The 16,713-nt window shown below is 36.4% G+C and overlaps 1 protein-coding gene across 1 annotated transcript in view; it reads left to right on the top strand.

Moving 5' to 3' along the window:
• LOC104270519 (multidrug resistance-associated protein 1-like) overlaps nucleotides 1-15,951 on the top strand; it is a gene marked incomplete at its 5' end in the record, with an annotated part of 33,037 nt that extends 17,086 nt beyond the window's left edge. The window contains 13 exons of the mRNA XM_009864909.1: nucleotides 822-1,008; nucleotides 2,607-2,676; nucleotides 3,395-3,449; nucleotides 4,608-4,827; nucleotides 5,315-5,469; nucleotides 6,589-6,744; nucleotides 7,772-7,971; nucleotides 8,757-8,883; nucleotides 10,389-10,490; nucleotides 11,368-11,511; nucleotides 12,071-12,229; nucleotides 14,594-14,760; nucleotides 15,664-15,951. Of these exons, the coding sequence (XP_009863211.1) occupies nucleotides 822-1,008; nucleotides 2,607-2,676; nucleotides 3,395-3,449; nucleotides 4,608-4,827; nucleotides 5,315-5,469; nucleotides 6,589-6,744; nucleotides 7,772-7,971; nucleotides 8,757-8,883; nucleotides 10,389-10,490; nucleotides 11,368-11,511; nucleotides 12,071-12,229; nucleotides 14,594-14,760; nucleotides 15,664-15,862 (1,941 nt within the window). The remainder of the gene's footprint in view (nucleotides 1-821; nucleotides 1,009-2,606; nucleotides 2,677-3,394; nucleotides 3,450-4,607; nucleotides 4,828-5,314; nucleotides 5,470-6,588; nucleotides 6,745-7,771; nucleotides 7,972-8,756; nucleotides 8,884-10,388; nucleotides 10,491-11,367; nucleotides 11,512-12,070; nucleotides 12,230-14,593; nucleotides 14,761-15,663) is intronic.
• Nucleotides 15,952-16,713: the final 762 nt, after the last annotated feature.

Below are 16,713 nucleotides of genomic sequence, written 5' to 3'. Positions count from 1 at the left end.
GGTCGATGCCTGTACAACTCACATATTACTATGAAATACTTACTATTATGAATACTTTGCTTACTATGAAGTAAATGTCTTCCACTTTCCCTCTCTCCCTTACCCCTTTTCTTAGTTTACCTGCTCCATGGGTTATAAGTATTTGGCAGAAGCAAGAACTTTGGTAGTGGTAGACTTGTAAGTAGATTTTAATATTAAAATTATCAAACTGGTAGTATATTAAAAACTTTATTATCTACCTCTTTTCTTTACAATCTCATCTAAATCATTCCTGAGCTAAAGATACGTGCTGGTCTCTTCTCACAGGTAATTAGGGACAGAACCACGGGGAATGGTTGCAAGTGGCAACAGGGCAAGTTTAGGCTGGACATTAGGAAGCAATTCTTCACGGAAAGAGTCGTCAAACACTGGAACAGACTGCCTAGGGAGGTGGTTGAGTCGCCATCCCTAGATGTGTTCAAGTGTCGCTTAGATGAGGTGTTGGGTGATGTGGTTTAGGGCTGAATTTGTAGTGTAGGCTCAGTGGTTGGACTCGATGATCCCAAGGGTCTTTTCCAACCTGAATTGTTCTATGATTCTATGATTGAGAATACAATTAATAGCAAGTAGCTGTAAGCATAAAGTTTGATGTTACAGTCAGCAATTAAAAGAGTAATGTAGTAAAGCAGACAATAAATAACAAAAATTATTAAAAAGTGCACAAATAAATGAGCAAAATCCCAGAAAAAATCTATTGTATCATTCCAGCTGTCATAGTATAATGTCTACTTTTAATACACGCTTTGTGTTTATATGGTAAAATGGAAAATGCTGTGTTTCAGACTCGTATATTGGTGACCCATAACCTGATGCTTCTGCCTCACACTGATCTTATAATAGTAATGGAACAGGGCAGGATAAGTCAAATGGGGACCTACCAAGAACTCATTTCAAAGAGAGCTAATTTTTCTGAGCTTATTAATGTCTTCAGTGCACAGCAGACAAGTGAAGAGACATCCCGAACAGAAGGTGAGAAAATGTGTGTGCTGTGTTTGCTTAGTATTTTTTCCTTTATTTCAGGCTTCTCAAAATATTCCTCCTTCCCTTCCTGGAAATTAATAGAATAATTGCTGGCAAATATAGAGCATTCCTGTCTATCTTTTGGTATAGAATTGTAGGTTATAAACTGAAAAACTTTCAGGCATTAATTTGTTAAATCAAACGGTTTATTTTTTCAGCTAATGGAGGTATGATAAAGATGCCTTATGCAGCTGTTTTCTACTTTTGCATACTGTATTAATTACTGGTAAGGTTATGTGATTCTGCTAAGGGTTTATCACCCAATAAGCAACTTACAGACATTTCAAATTAATCTTGCAGTGTCAACCATTGTCTCTTGTTTTTTATTGGATGCTTCCCATTTCCATCACCGTAGACTGCTGTAATCATGGAGCACAGCAGGAGTAGGAGAATATGGTCCATTTGTAGAAGAAAAGAAATGAAACTTGTAGTACTCTTATGAAATACTTCCAGCCAACAGACAGACAGTGTAAACAAACAAATACTGCATAGTACCTTAAAAAAGCACACTTAGAAATAGTTCGCATGGATTAGGACTCAATTTATTTCTGTACCTCAGGTATTCAATGTGTGGTCTTTATAGAGTTTTGAGAAAGAAATAGATACATTGATGATGCAGTCTGTTTGACCTGTTTTCATCATGTACTTCAGGAGGAGATTAATTGTGGCTATTTAATTCTGAGGGAAGGAATCTCACCACATCACACAGAGGAGTCCTGTAACAGATGAGTGACTGGAGATGTTTATAATTCTGGTTCCCAGTTAGCTTAGCAATTCTGAATGGAGCCTGTAATAAGTACAATGCACATTCCAGTCAGGTTATTAATTCAGGCCCTATACTGGAGCCAGCACTCTCAAATATTGCTGAGGTTTAATGGAGAGGAGTGGAAAGACAGAACAAAAAATTTGCAAAAGACTGCAGTGGTCAGCCTTGAGTTATCTGTGTTGGTATGAAAGCGTGAGGTAGCTGTGTAAGGAAGTATGTATTATTCATGAAGGATGATAAAGAAGGGGAAGGAGAATGAAGGTAATGAGGAGAAGAAGCAGCATGCAATGTGTTGTCACACAAAATTGTACAGCAGAGTAGCAGGATGGATGTAGAATACATATCTTTGTCTTAACAGATCTGTTGGCAAAAATAACATCAAATATGAAAAAGAAGAAAAAAGTCCATTTGTGGAAGAAAAAAGTGTTGATTCTTTTCATTAACACACAAAGAACAGCAAGCTTGTTTTTCCAGTCATGATACTTTGAGATAAACACTAATGTTAATACTTACAGGGATACTAATACTTTCACTAAGCAAGAGTAGAATTCCAAAGAGACTCTAGGCTGATGGGGGAGATTTACATCCTGTCACAGTTCTCATAAATGTGGTCTGTCTTTTGTAGTAGCTATCCCAAGTCTAGGTCAGCTTGGGGAGTTCATAATTTAAAGTATCCCCATTCATCATTTTGTCCCTGTTTTTTATTTCTAGCTTCTTGTACTGTACCTGTCTGCTCACAGTATAGTACTGAAAGGATTTTTCTCCTTTTTTTCTGTTCCAGTGAGTTCCTCAAAAGAAGAGAGCCAACTGGGCAGGAGTATGCAGCAAAAAGAGCTACTGAAACATAAAGAGTGAGTTAGTTGTTTTGTAGTCATTGCTTAGCTGATCCAATTCTAGAACAACCTTAAGTGCTGAAGACTGTGCTACTATGCTTCACTGCGTAAACGTGTTAAGCCTGAATGCCTATTAGGAGTTGGCTGGAGAGTGTCTGGAGGTCATGTTCTGGTTTCATTTCATACAAAAGAAGTCCAGTTAAAAGAAGTCCAGTTAATGTGCTGTGTGAGTTTGAGAGGTCCAGTTCCTGGGCTGCTTCACTGTGTGAACTAAAGTACGTTTAAGCAAGAATGAATGAGACTTTCAGAAAACCAACTGGAGTCCTAATGTGGATGTCCTCCACAGTTCCCTGGCAGCAATTCGACTTTTTGGTGTATTATAAAGATGTTTATTCTGGTTATTTTTCCCCTGCAACATTGATTTGTCTTTTTCCACCTTTAAGAAAACTTCTGGGCTTTCATATTAGGTGAGTGACCTCCGAGATCATTTTGTAAAGCATTGTAGTGGTGTATTAGCAGTTGCAGAAGATGGTACAAAGATGAAGTAGAAAAGACTCAACCTAGCAAGTTCAGACAATGCAGGACACTTCAGCTTAGTAGAACAGGTGAGAATAGGTCATGTCTGCATAGGAAAAATGTACAAGTTTTTATAGTATGCATTTTTGCTTAGGAATAGATGTATACATTCTTTGTATGATGATTGACAAGAAGATTTGAAAGTATTTCTTGTTTGCAGTTCTTCTTTTGATCAATGGAAAATACTCAGTAAAGAAAAAGTTGCCACTGGTGGTGTAAGTATCACTAATAGAATAGGCTTTGACATTTGTTTTCATTAAAATGTATTATTTTGCAGTTGCAGTCTTCTGTTTCTTGTTAAGGTTGCATGACATCTCATTACCAAATTTAAAATAACTCTTGCAGCATTTTACCAAATTTTAATTATGTACTCTGAGACTTTCTATTTTGATTATCTGCTACTGGCCATATTTTCATATTCCATTTAGGTCCAGTCAGTTTTCTGTATTTCAGAAAGAAGATTAAAAAAGCTTTTACCTCTGTTAGAAAAATGTTCTGTCTGTCTTACCTTTAGGAAGTTTAAATACCTGTGTGCTGGAGCAGAAACTATAAATTTTGCATAGTAATACTACTGCAGTGTTGTTTTACATTAGATGCACACTTTCTGCAGCCTCCGTTAAAATCTGCCAGTTGATAGGGAGAAAAGAACAAGTGAAACAGTGTGTAGAAGGTCAAAACTTACTCAGAAGCTATAGTTCAATTTAAATAAGAACAGGAGGGTGGAGAGGGGAAGAAGGTATGAGTTTCTAGCAAGATGACAGAGATAGACACTTGAAAAAAGTGAGTTTGCAGAAGAGACAGGAGAGTTTGTGCCAACTAGATCTCATTTCATTCCAGAACCTCTGATGAAATCCAAGAATCTTTTTTTCTGCTCCTACCAGGTCTACCTTTCAATTTGGTCCTCTTAGTCTTCCGCTGCACTAAGGATGAACAATTTGTCCTGCTGATGCTTGCTCCAGTAGCCTAGAGTGGCAGGTCTAAAGCTTCTAGTTCCAGTGATGAATAGAGTAAGATTTGCTTCATACAAACTGCTCAGGAAGTGCACTCTTGGTTGTTTGCTAGTTTGGTTTTGTTGTTTGTTTTGTTTAATCTACATATGTAAGATTTTTCAAGTCTTACACTGAAAAGTGTCACAAGCAAGATTCACTGTGATATGTATGATTAAGAACAGAGTGTAGAGGGAGAGGAAGCATTTTCACAGTATGATTTTATATACCTAAGTTATCATATTTAATTAAGAAATTCTTTAGATTTATTCTGAATTTAATGTATCCAATTCACATGATATAATGTGTATTTGCCTTTAACAATGACAATGATTTTAAGAATAACTCCTTTATATATATATTTTCTTTTGTTTTAAATGTATTTAGATGAAAATGTCAGTTGTTTTGAAATACCTTCAAGCTTTCAACTGGCGATGGATGTGGCTAACCATAGCTGCTTATTTAGGACAAAATGCACTAACCGTTGGACAAAATCTATGGCTTAGCACCTGGACTGCAGAAGCAGGAAAAGTTAGTGATTTCACCGAATGGAAACAATCTCAAAAGTATAAACTTCATATCTATGGGCTTTTGGGACTTGCACAAGGCAAGTATAAGCATTTATGATTGCAGTCTCACCATTTCTCAAGTTTGATCTACCTGACTGTGTGTTAGCAAAGAAATAATGCTGGTTGTTTCATAAACAGTATGCAACACAGTCTTATATTTCATCTGGGGAGAGAAGAGATATACAGGCACGTAGAAGAAGATGCTTGTTTAATTTTATGCTACTTCTGTGAATTCATGGAACATCCAAGCGTAATGTAATGAAGTTATGTTGGCATCTCAGTGGGGAAGGAAGTCAGTGTTGATGTGTAGTGGTATTCTAGCGTGAGAGACTTAATTGCAGTAAAAGCATAATTATGAAGTAGTAAGATTTATCAATAAAATACAAATATGTACATTTGTAAAACTAAACTATCAAGTGGGACTGTTGGGTTGCTCACTGTGGTAGAAGACAGTGACAGAAACAAGCTCAATCTCCTTTCCCTCCCCAACCACTCATACTGTCTTTTAATTTATCTGTTCACAAGGTCTTCTTGTTTGCTGCAGTGCTTATGTGCTCACCAGGGGATCCCTGTCCGCTTCTCGGGCTTTGCATCATGAGCTGTTAGACAATGTATTGCATCTTCCTCTTCAGCATTTTGAAACTAATCCAGTTGGTCAGATCATCAATAGATTCACAAAGGTAAAGCTTGTGCATGTTTTCTATTTTATGAAAATGAAGCTTAAGTGACTACAGATTTAATTCCATCTAGAAGCTTAAGTGACTACAGATTTAATTCCATCAGGTATTGTTGAATAATGAAAAATATCAAAGTGAATGCAATACCTAGCAGTAGAAAACTGTTTAAGTGCATAAAAACTTAAAAGAACTGTCTCAAGCTATTTTCTTACTGTTATTAGTTGAAGTTTTATAGACCCTATCCCAGATCATTAGGAGGCCATTCCTCAAAGATTTCCTGCTGTGTAACAAGTTTACCAGACCTAAACCTGATCTGTTTTAAAAAAAAGGTCTTTATTTTTCTTCAACAGTATATTACATACCAGAATCAAATGTCATCATCAAAACCAACTAATACATTAAATTCATATTCTCAGAGGTATATAGACTTAGAAGTGAATGCTATTTCCTATTTTTATAGTGTTTTGGCTTTAACTGGAAGCTCTAATACACAAACAAGTGTTATATATACTTCCCACTCTTATCATAAGTAGATTTTTGCAATGCATTACCGATTGCTTCAAATACAGTGATTGTTGATAGTTATGTTCTCTAGAACAGACCCGAGTCGTTGTGTAATACGTTAAAAGATCAGCTGATCTAGTTTCACTCAAGCCTCTAGTCCTGACTGATACCTAGCAATATACTGTTATAAACTGGGTTTGAAAAGCTTTACCATGTACCATAAGAGATTAGTAGTATTTCAGTACACTTCTAGAATTGTTAACTGGAGTATAGAAGAGTTACAATTTGAATTCCTGGCCCCCTTTTCAGTCTGATATGCTTTATGTAAGCTAAATAACAAACTGACTAGCAAAATAGCAAGAGCTGTCTCTTCATGATTTCAGCCACTATGAGGCTGTTGTCTGACATACCATGAGTAATCTAAAAGCTATTATGTCTATTTCACTTTTAGACAAATAATAATGATGAATGAATACATTTCATTAGGATGTAATTAAGGTGATCCTACTAATTTTTACTGAAGATATTTTAGTTTGATTCCATTTTTAAAAGATGCTTTCTTGAAGTTTTTAGTGGAATTTACTCACAAAATCTTGATTCTTCTGTGCATTGCTGCAGGACTTATTTATAGTGGACGTCCGTTTCCATTACTACTTACGAACTTGGCTGAACTGTACACTAGATGTTATTGGAACCATTCTAGTTATCACATCTGCCTCACCACTATTCATAGTGGTAGTTATTCCCCTGGGATACATTTATTTTACTATCCAAGTAAGTGCATTAAGCTTTTATAAGGATTTCTATATGTGTAGAGATGAAGTGTCCAAAACAATCATGTATACAGGCTTAAACTATTCCTTATTGTGAAAATAAACCCAAAACCAAACAGTATATATATGTATACAGAACACATCTGAAATTGTTTTCAGAAAAAATCTTCAGGCTTCTTAAAAGGAAATAAGAACATTTCTTGAATATGTCCTGTTATGCTTGAGAACTTTTAAGCAACTTACTTGTTTTGTATATATTTTTCTTTTTCTTAGCAAGATACAATATTGATATAGATTCCACCAAAGATTTGATGAAGTTACCTGAAAATTTGGAGTGTATATTACAGTGGAAGTTAAAAGTTGAAGACTAAACCTGAAACAGCAGGTGTAAAATAGAATGATGCCTAAACTACCTGTGCTATTTTTTTGTCTTGACTGACAGTTATGCTGCTGAGAAAACAAAAAGTAATGTTTCAGAAAGACTAATGGCTGCATTTCTGTTTCTTGATGCTCAGTGTATAGTCTGTAATTAAAGACCTTAAAACATTCTTAAAATAAGAATAAAAGGAAAGGAAAAGAGTGCCTAGATTCAGTCTCTGCCAAGGAATTTAAAGGCAGACATCATTACATTGAAGAGATAAAGGCTGACTTTCATCTGAGAAGGAAGTGGGAGATTCTGATTTGAAAGCTTGTGTAGGAGTTTTAATTGGTTGTTACACACCCCTTGTTATATATCACGTTTTCTATAGAATATTGAAATAACGTTCTCTAATTTTAAACTCTAATTTGTATATTGCAGTTATGTCGGCATTACAGTGTTGGTGTGTCCCAAGAGACAGATTAGTTTTTTTCCATACTGTTTGTGAATAGCTTTTTTTCTGTGTAGACATTTACAATGTTTTCATATTCAAATTTATAGTAATTGCTTAACAGATAGCTGAAAATAAATATGGCAAACATATTTTAAACAATGTAAAAGAAACTGAAGCCATTTTAAAATGTCTGTTTTGTCTCTACTGTTTTATTAGCGATACTACATAGCGAGTTCACGACAAATTCGACGGCTTGCAGGAGCGTCGCATTCTCCTGTGATCTCCCACTTCAGTGAGACTCTTGTAGGGCGATCAACAATTCGAGCATTTGGCCACCAAGAGAGATTCATTAGAAAAAACAATGATGTTGTGTATGAAAACTTAGTTTACTTCTACAACAACGTCATCTCAAACAGGTACTTTACAGCAGTTCTGCAGCTGTGACTGAGACCTGTAGAATTCCCAGCTGGTTACCATTAGTCAGAGTTAGCTCACTGAGAAAGAGGACAAGAGTAATTTATCCTCTAGTCTTTGTAATGAATGCGAAGGTTATATCTAAGGAATAAGATAGTTTTCCTTTATGTACCAGAAACTAGCAGGTTTATAGAAAATATACATATGCTGTTGTTTTGGGTTGCTTTTTTAAAAAAAAAAAGTTTACCAATAGGTCATCTGTGTGGACTGTACTACATTTCAACTAACCGTTCCTCTTAAAATTTTATTAACAAATTGAATTTTTATTTCAGTGTTTCATGTGGAAGTAACCTAGCAGCTATAGCTACAGGCACCAGATAAGTGTTGAGAGTGGAGTTTGGGGTTTAAGGAAATAACTACTTTTCCTTTCCTTCCTTTGTGATTCACTTCAGTTGCAGGCAGAGATTAGCAAGGAGAAGGTTTTCAGTCATATACCTGAACCTTTTCCAGGTAGGAAGAGTAAGAAAACAGTATTAGGAGTGAAAGGAGCACTAGTCAGGAGATGAAAGACCTGCATTTTGTTTATAGCTGTACTACCAATTCTATATATGTCATACTCCCTCCCAATCCATCTTTAAAATGAGAATTGTAGTGCTTATCTCTTTTGTAATGTAAGTTGCTAATACAATGATCTCAAAGAGCCATTGTATTAGCAATATGTTCACTATGCTATAAAAAGTAGGTAATTCACTTTTTTTTTTTTTTTGCACGCATTGATTTACTACAGGTGGCTGTCTGTCAGACTTGAATTCCTGGGAAGTTTAATGGTCTTCTTTGCTGCACTGTTTATAGTACTGGCTGGAAATGCAGTGAGTTCTTCTACAGTGGGTTTATCCATATCCTATGCTCTAAATGTAAGTAATCATATAATTTTGCTGCTACCACACTGCATATGAAAAGGGAAAAATACATACAATGATGTTGAATAGGTGAATGTACACAGTCACATCAATGAAGCTGAGTCCTATGGGCAGAATAGTTTTCCTCTGAACTTCATTAATTCTGGGAAGCTTCACATTAATTATTTTCCAATTCTGAATTTAGATGAAATAACAATTATTAAAATATACTTCAAAATCAAGTTAATGAAACTAAATATGGTTTATTTTAAAATGTTTTGTTAAACCAAATAGAAAGTGTGGTCATGTACAACTACACTTCGGATCTGATTTCTTGTTCGCTTACTGAATGTTATGTAGCAATGCTTACTTGAAAGTTTAATAAAATCATTTACTTTGGCATTGTCCTTGTAAAAGTAATATGTGAGAGCCGCGTTTGAAATGTGTCTTGAAGCAAGGTAAACTCTATTGGTAAGTTGCTAGTTGAAATAAACCTTAAGTATTACATATACGTAAACTAAGCATCCACATTTCTTTAATCTTGTGACAGTTAGGGAGCCTAGTGATGTCCAGATTCTCATTGTGGTAAGTGCTTCAGAAACACAGCTGACAGATACTAATGAATAGAAATACAAAAAAAGTACAGACAATTACCTGTCATGGCGTATCTATATCACCCCCAACTCACAAGAGTTTCATTTTCTTTTATTCAGAAATCATAGAATCATAGAATCGTAGAATCATAGAATGGCCTAGGCTGGAAGGGACCTTAGAGATCATTTAATCCAACCTCCCTGTCATGAATAGAACAATCTCCTTAATATCATCATATACTTGTGATGACATCCACAGGTATTGCACAGTTTTTCACCTTCATCTGATGTCAAATTGACACCATTGTTTATTTAGTTACATACAGCATCTCAAAAGAGTTGACTCCAATAATTCTTTTGGCTCTGTTTTCCTATGGAAGTGGGAGTATTTAACCTCAGAACTGGTACCATGGAAGTGGTTCCAAGTCTGTCGCAGAAACATTCCTGATGCTTGAAGACAGCAAATTTGGCAGACGTAGTGGTAGACTAAATATATATCTCCGTTACAAATTCTTTGTTCTGTGTTGCTAGCTCCATTTACTTAAGGTAAGGAGTAGTGCACTAATGTACACACAATATGAGCCATACATGCTTTTTCTTTCAACATGTCATGCGATTACTGTGCACTTCCTGTTGGTCCTGAGATAGTTTCAGATTTCTGAAGCTGTTATGTTAGTGAACATCACAATAGCCATTAGGCAGTCTGAAGGCAGATAAGAAGTGCTCAGAGCAATGCTGAGATCAGAGATTTTGTAAGTGATAGTTCATTTGGCGTGCTATCATTTTCTGCATTTTCTATCATTTTTGGCTTCTGTGAGTAGGAACTCAGCTTATGAGATGATTAAATTCAAGGTAAGTTTTGAAATCATTATGCTGTATTCTAGTAGAGTCAAATTTGTATGTTTTGCGATGCAACTGTTTCCCCAGATAATTCAGAGTCTAAACTTCTGGGTGCGTAAAGCATGTGAAATTGAGACCAACGCAGTTTCAGTTGAAAGAGTTTGTGAATATGCAAAAATGGATAAAGAGGTGAGCATTCTTCTTGTAATAGTGAGTATTCTTCTTAAATAATGTATGTGCATAGAAAATGACTACCTTAGATTGACTTTAATATTGGTGAATGGTAAGAGTAAGTTATAATTCGTTATTAAATACTTTTTTTTTTTACATTGAGAAAAATATGTAGCTTCTTCATTACATTTACAGTTATAGCAGTTTTATTCCTGTTTTGACCACTAAATTTCTTAGTATCCTTCGTATCAATAGATTTTGGAGTACGACTAATGCAGCTAACCAAGAGGAGCATCTTTAGGGGAGAAAAAGGCAGAAACGCCTGACAGACCCCTCACTGTTACTCACTTCATGTTTGGAGGGACATTTGTTTCAAACCGATTTGCCTTGGTTACTATGCTGTTTTCAAAGTACTGCCCATGTCAAGTATGGAGGCAAGAGTTTTGGTCTGTCTTGGAAACAGGATTCTCTTCTACTTCTTCATTCTCTCTTACCCTTCGCCCATGTTTATGTTTCTTAACCTTTGTTCACATTTTCCTGTTGTCTCCTACTCCTTTAAATGTTTCTCGTAAAAGATGCATTTTAAATATCTGGGAGGTTAGGCATTAGATTAAGTTCAGTGTTCCTGTCGATGAAACAGATACCAGACTATTAGCCACTATCCAGTTAAACTGAGTTTACTTTTTTAAAATAAGTGTGTAAGATGTTGTTAAAAATAAACACAACCCAATAAACACTCAGTTGGAATGTTTCTGCCCAGAGTTCATGGAAGTAGCTTCACCTTCCCTTATATTGCATTGGAATTATCCTAAACCTTCTGAATTTTCCTAATGTTTTTATTAACTTGTATAATTTTTACTGTCATATACTGAAATCCCAATGGTTTTAATTCCAGGAGCCATGGATAATGTCAAAAAGACCACCAGAGGGGTGGCCTGATAGAGGAATAATAGAGTTTGTTAACTACAAGGCCCAGTACAGGAAGGATCTTGGTTTAGCCCTGAATGATGTCTCTTTTCAGACGCAGAGTAAAGAGAAGGTATTGTATATAATAAGAATTAAATCAGAGGCATAAAATTCTCAACGTTCTACTTAAAAGGATTTCATATAAAAAAGTATTTTTGCCTACTATGTGGAAATTCTTATCCCTGTAGGAAACTGAGATCATGTTTTGTGAATTTAGCCATTTTAAGGGGGATCCAAATTTGAAATTAAGCCTTTTGTCCATGGCTGAATGTTTATCTAGAGAAATACACTGCCAGATTAGTGCTAATAAACTTTGGGTTTGGCATGTAGGAACACCAAGCGAAACCTAGTTTAGAGTCATTGGTTTGAGCTGAGGAGTACTGGACAAAAGGGAGGGGAAAGAGAAATGTTTTCCACTGAACCAGACGTAGGCTGGACAGCTTCTAAGGGAGAGTTGTGATTGTGAGTCATGTGTTCCAAAAGTGAGGATAACACAGTTTTATCCACCTGTAGGATCACATGTTGGTGAAAGAAACTGTTTTGAAAGTCAAAACTGAATCCACTCATTGTTTTTCATATAGAATGTGTAACATGGAAAGTTATAGTCTTTATCAGAAAACTTTCTATTTCAGGTTGGAATTGTTGGAAGAACAGGAGCTGGTAAATCGACGCTCACAAATTGCTTGTTTAGAGTTCTAGAAGGATCTGGAGGCAAAATAATTATCGATGGAATTGATATATCAACTATTGGACTCCATGACCTACGTCGAAGTCTTAACATTATTCCACAGGTGAGATGTGTTTTAGAGAGAACTTTTTTTTTGACTAACACAAATATTTTTGGAGAAATTATAACCACAGCCTTCCAAGAGACAGAGTGATCCTTGAAAACAGACTGTGTTGTGGCCTATCAGGTTTTAGAACTGGATTTCTGAGAATCTTAGCTATTTGATTAGACAGTAGTCTTCAGTGCTGCTGGCATAATGCTGTGCTGAAAAGTGTCAGAACTGCATGTTGTCAATTATATGGAAGAAGCCTCAAAACAGGGAGACCACAAGTATGGCATTAGGTTTTATTATGCCAGATTTAGTTTAACAGTTTTAGCTAGAATAGCTCATGTTGTCCAGAATCTATATCTGCATAATTATATATAGTATTTTCTAATCTCACCTAAAGGCAAATGTATTTTAAAATGTCTGAAGAATATAGGGAGAAAAATTATGTATACATGAATCATATAATATGTATTCAATTTAATCTGCTATAGTTCATCATGTAAAGCTGCCTGTTTACTTCAGAACAGGTCAGGAAACTCAGGATTGGTTTACATATCATTAGGATTGTATTCAGGTTGGTAAACTGATTTACTTTGAAATGCTCTACTATCAAGTAAAACCTAGAACACAAATTTAATTATCACCTGAAGACTTGTAGTGTGTTCTCTGAATGCTATTCATTAAACCGTATGTGTACCTGCATGATGTTAACATCTCTTACAATAAATATATCTGACATTCTCCAAAGGAATGTCTATTTTTTGTTTTCCTCTAGCTTTTCTGGAGCTTTAACACTGGTAATATTTAATGACTGTCTCTCCCATAGGTTGTGCATGTAAACAAGGCTAGTATTTCAACCAAAATAGCTTTGTCTTTTCCAAGAATGAGCTGAATAGGAAAAGATATGTATATATTCCTTGAAATCCTTGCCCGGTTTTCATTTGACAAATATATTTGCCTAAGGAAAAATTTCTGGATCAGAAATAACAATACTAAACCAAATTTGATTATGCTGCAGGACTTCAAAATACAACAATTCATACCTGCTCAGCTGTAACGTTTTTGTTACTTTAAGAAGCTTATACTGTGTGAATCTCCACAATGTCTGACAGCTGTAAATTATACAGTATTTTCTCAACTGCAGTTGCAGATCTGATTTACTGTGGCTGAAATATATCTGATCCACATCAAGGCAACTAAATTCAGGGAGGTACAGGAAAGTTTAGTGAACTAACAAACTGGGATCAGACAAGGAAACTAGAACTGGAAGGGTGGAAAAATGGAGACTGAAGCTCGTGGAGAGTAGGTGGCATCTTGAGTGTTGAACTGCGTAGATTAAGAGAACGAAGATAAAAGTCTAGAGCAAATACCAAAGTTGTCGGTATGCACAAACTTCTTCATATATCTCATACAAACAGTTTTTAACAATAATATTAAAGGATAGGTATGCAAATTACTTTAATGATGTTCTGATGCAAGTGACACGAAGCTTAAATGAATAATACGCAAAAGATCTCATGCTATTTTAACAGTCCTTTTTGGCCACCTAGTTCCCTCAGAATTATCGTTGTTCGGCTTGCGTATGACTTGCTAGTGAATGTCATTGGCCTTTTACAGCCTACCCATCGGGTCATAACCACCGTGACTGCACTTCACCAAGGTGTCTGTTCACTGCCTCTGAAAACATCAATTCTGTTTGTAAATCTGTGCAGGTATTCATATGTTGTCAGGGACTAACCTTAAATTTGCCTTTTTTAAGAACAATGCTTTTATATGCACCTAAAAAAGATGTTTAGGCTTAACTACTTAATGCTTGTTTCTGCAGTCTTAAGCTCTGGATGTGACCCGTATGCATCCTGGCATGTACAAGCCTACGTGTACTTTTCCAGACACTCCCTACTGTGTTCAGTGCCCAGAAACTAGTGCACTGATTGATACAATAATAGCTTTTTTTCGTGTTGCTGAATATGTCACCTTTCCTGTAGAAAATTAAGAATATTTGATATATAATCATAGCCTTCTAATTTTTTTAACAGGGCTCATGAACGCAGTATCCAAACTTGACAATTGTAATAATTTGTATGTTGTTGACGTTGCCAGGTGCTGGGCAGGTCTTTAGTCAGACATAGAACTGGTAGCACAGAGAATGCATAAGAAGTCTTTTCCTCTTTACATTTCACCTTAAAGAAGAACTGAGCACACTGAGACCCCATGTGATTTTTGTCTTTTCATCCACCAGCCTCAAAATGTTACAATTTCCCTTGCAAATCATCATTTCCAAAATTATTTGTCCCAGTTCCCTGTGTCGATATAATGACTTACAGCAGACTGGTTTAGGTTTGTGTTGGCACTGTGCACTCACATTCTGTTGTTATTTAGGACCCCGTCTTGTTTTCTGGGACACTGCAGTCAAATTTGGATCCACTTGGAAAACATTCTGATCTTGAACTGTGGGGGGTACTGGAGCTGTGTAACTTAAAGGATTTTGTCCAGTCACTCCCAAAGAAGCTCCTACATGACATTTCAGAAGGTGGTGAAAATCTCAGGTACAAAAACAAGAAAGTGCTGTTGCAGTTATTTTCTGGTACTGTAAAACCATGTGTTCCTTCCTGAGAATTTACTTTAGAAAGTATCAGTATTAAAATGACACTTCTCTTGTTGTTCTAAGTAGAAATATTCTGGTAGTGTGAGTTTCTCTGAGATGGCCAGCTGGTCACAACAGTATAGATTCCTATAGCCTGTGCTGTGTGGGAAGCCAAGGAAGTAGCACCACCTAATTAATTTGTGATAGAAAATTCTCATTTATTTAAATTGAAACAGAAACACCAAACCTGGAAAGAAGGCAAAACTGCAGAGAGCTTTTCCATTGCTTTATTTGCTTATACAAAGCAACTCTTTTTTTCCCTTGTAAAACATTAACCCATAGTTACGTGAGGAGGTTGACACTTGAAATAAGAGGACTGTAAGCTCTAGGAGACAAATATTGAAGCTTTCAGCAGAAAAGAGGCAGATCTTAAATGAAGTGTACTGAATGTCAACCTGAATTTTTTTGACAGATCATTTTCAGAAGGGAGTTTCTAGAAAGCATTCACCACAGCTAATGTAGCAGTATCCAAACTTTTTCACTGAAAAAGTGGTTTAGCATTCAGTCTGTCTAATTCGGAGTTCCTGTTACAGTATGAATGTAGAAGCTGAATGCAAAACTAAGTTCACGATACATAGTTCAGCCACAGGTGTTTAGAAGTCACACCTTAACTATGAATGGTATGCTGAGCAAGAAGAAATCAAAATTTCCAGAACAAGGTGAACACATTTCAGTAGTCCTTTTAGAAGTATAAGGTGCTGTTAAAAAGAAGGAGTAGATAGGCTTCATGGCAATATTAGCTTTATATTGTCCTTCTCTTCTTCAGTGTGCCTCACCTGACCTTCTCAAATGTATTTTTTAACAGTGTTGGGCAGAGACAGCTAGTCTGTCTGGCCCGTGTTTTGCTACGAAAGACAAAAATCCTGATCCTAGATGAGGCAACAGCTTCTGTTGACATGGAAACAGATAACTTGGTGCAGTCCACCATCAAAAGAGAGTTTTACAACTGCACAGTATTAACTATAGCCCACAGGTTACATACAGTCATGGATTCAGACAGGTAAGTTAGTTTTGGTATGCTATTTTAAAAATAAATGGCTTCCTTTAAATGCATCAGTTTTCAGACTTAAGAAATTTTACACTTCAACACTTTGTACCTTAGTATGATCATGGAATGATCATAGAATGGCCTAGGCTGGAATCCTTGTATCTATACAATCCACAGTATCACAAAAGACTTGAGCATCAATATTATATAATAATATATATTATTCTATATTGATGAATAACATAACACATAATACATAACATATATAGTACAAGGTCCTGCACCTGGGTCAGGGCAATCCCAAGCACAAATATGGGCTGGGCGACAAGTGGATTGAGAACAGCCCTGCAGAGAGGGACTTGAGGGTATTGATGAATGAAAAAACTGAACATGAGCAGCATAAAAAGCCAGTTGCATCCTGGGCTGCATTGAGACCTGGCCAGCAGATCGAGGGAGGTGATTCTGCCCTTCCAGTCTTGCAAAAAGCCACCTGGAGTACTGTGTCTAGCTCTGAAGCCCTGGCCTAAAAAGGACATGGGCCTGTTGGAGCGAGTCTGGAGGAGGACCACAAAGATGATCAGAGGGGTGGAACACCTCTCCCATGAGGACAGGCTGAGAGAGTTGGGCTTGTTCAGCCTGGAGAAGAGAATGCTTCTGGAAGACCTTATTGTGGCCTTCTGGTACTTTGAAGGGGCTCTATAGGAAAGAAGGGGAAGGATTCCTTATCAGGTAGTGTAGTGATAGGATGAGAGGGTAACAGTTTCAAACTGAAAGAAAGTACATTTAGATTAGACATTAAAAAGAAATTCTTCACTATGAGGGTGATGAGGCACTGTCACAGTGTCGTGGTTTGACCCTGGCCGGCAG

Source organism: Apaloderma vittatum, unplaced genomic scaffold (assembly GCF_000703405.1).
Source record: "Apaloderma vittatum isolate BGI_N311 unplaced genomic scaffold, ASM70340v1 scaffold8962, whole genome shotgun sequence".
Lineage (NCBI taxonomy): Eukaryota > Metazoa > Chordata > Aves > Trogoniformes > Trogonidae > Apaloderma > Apaloderma vittatum.
The sequence above is the reverse complement of the archived record's forward strand: the minus strand, read 5'-3'. Positions and strand labels throughout refer to the sequence as shown.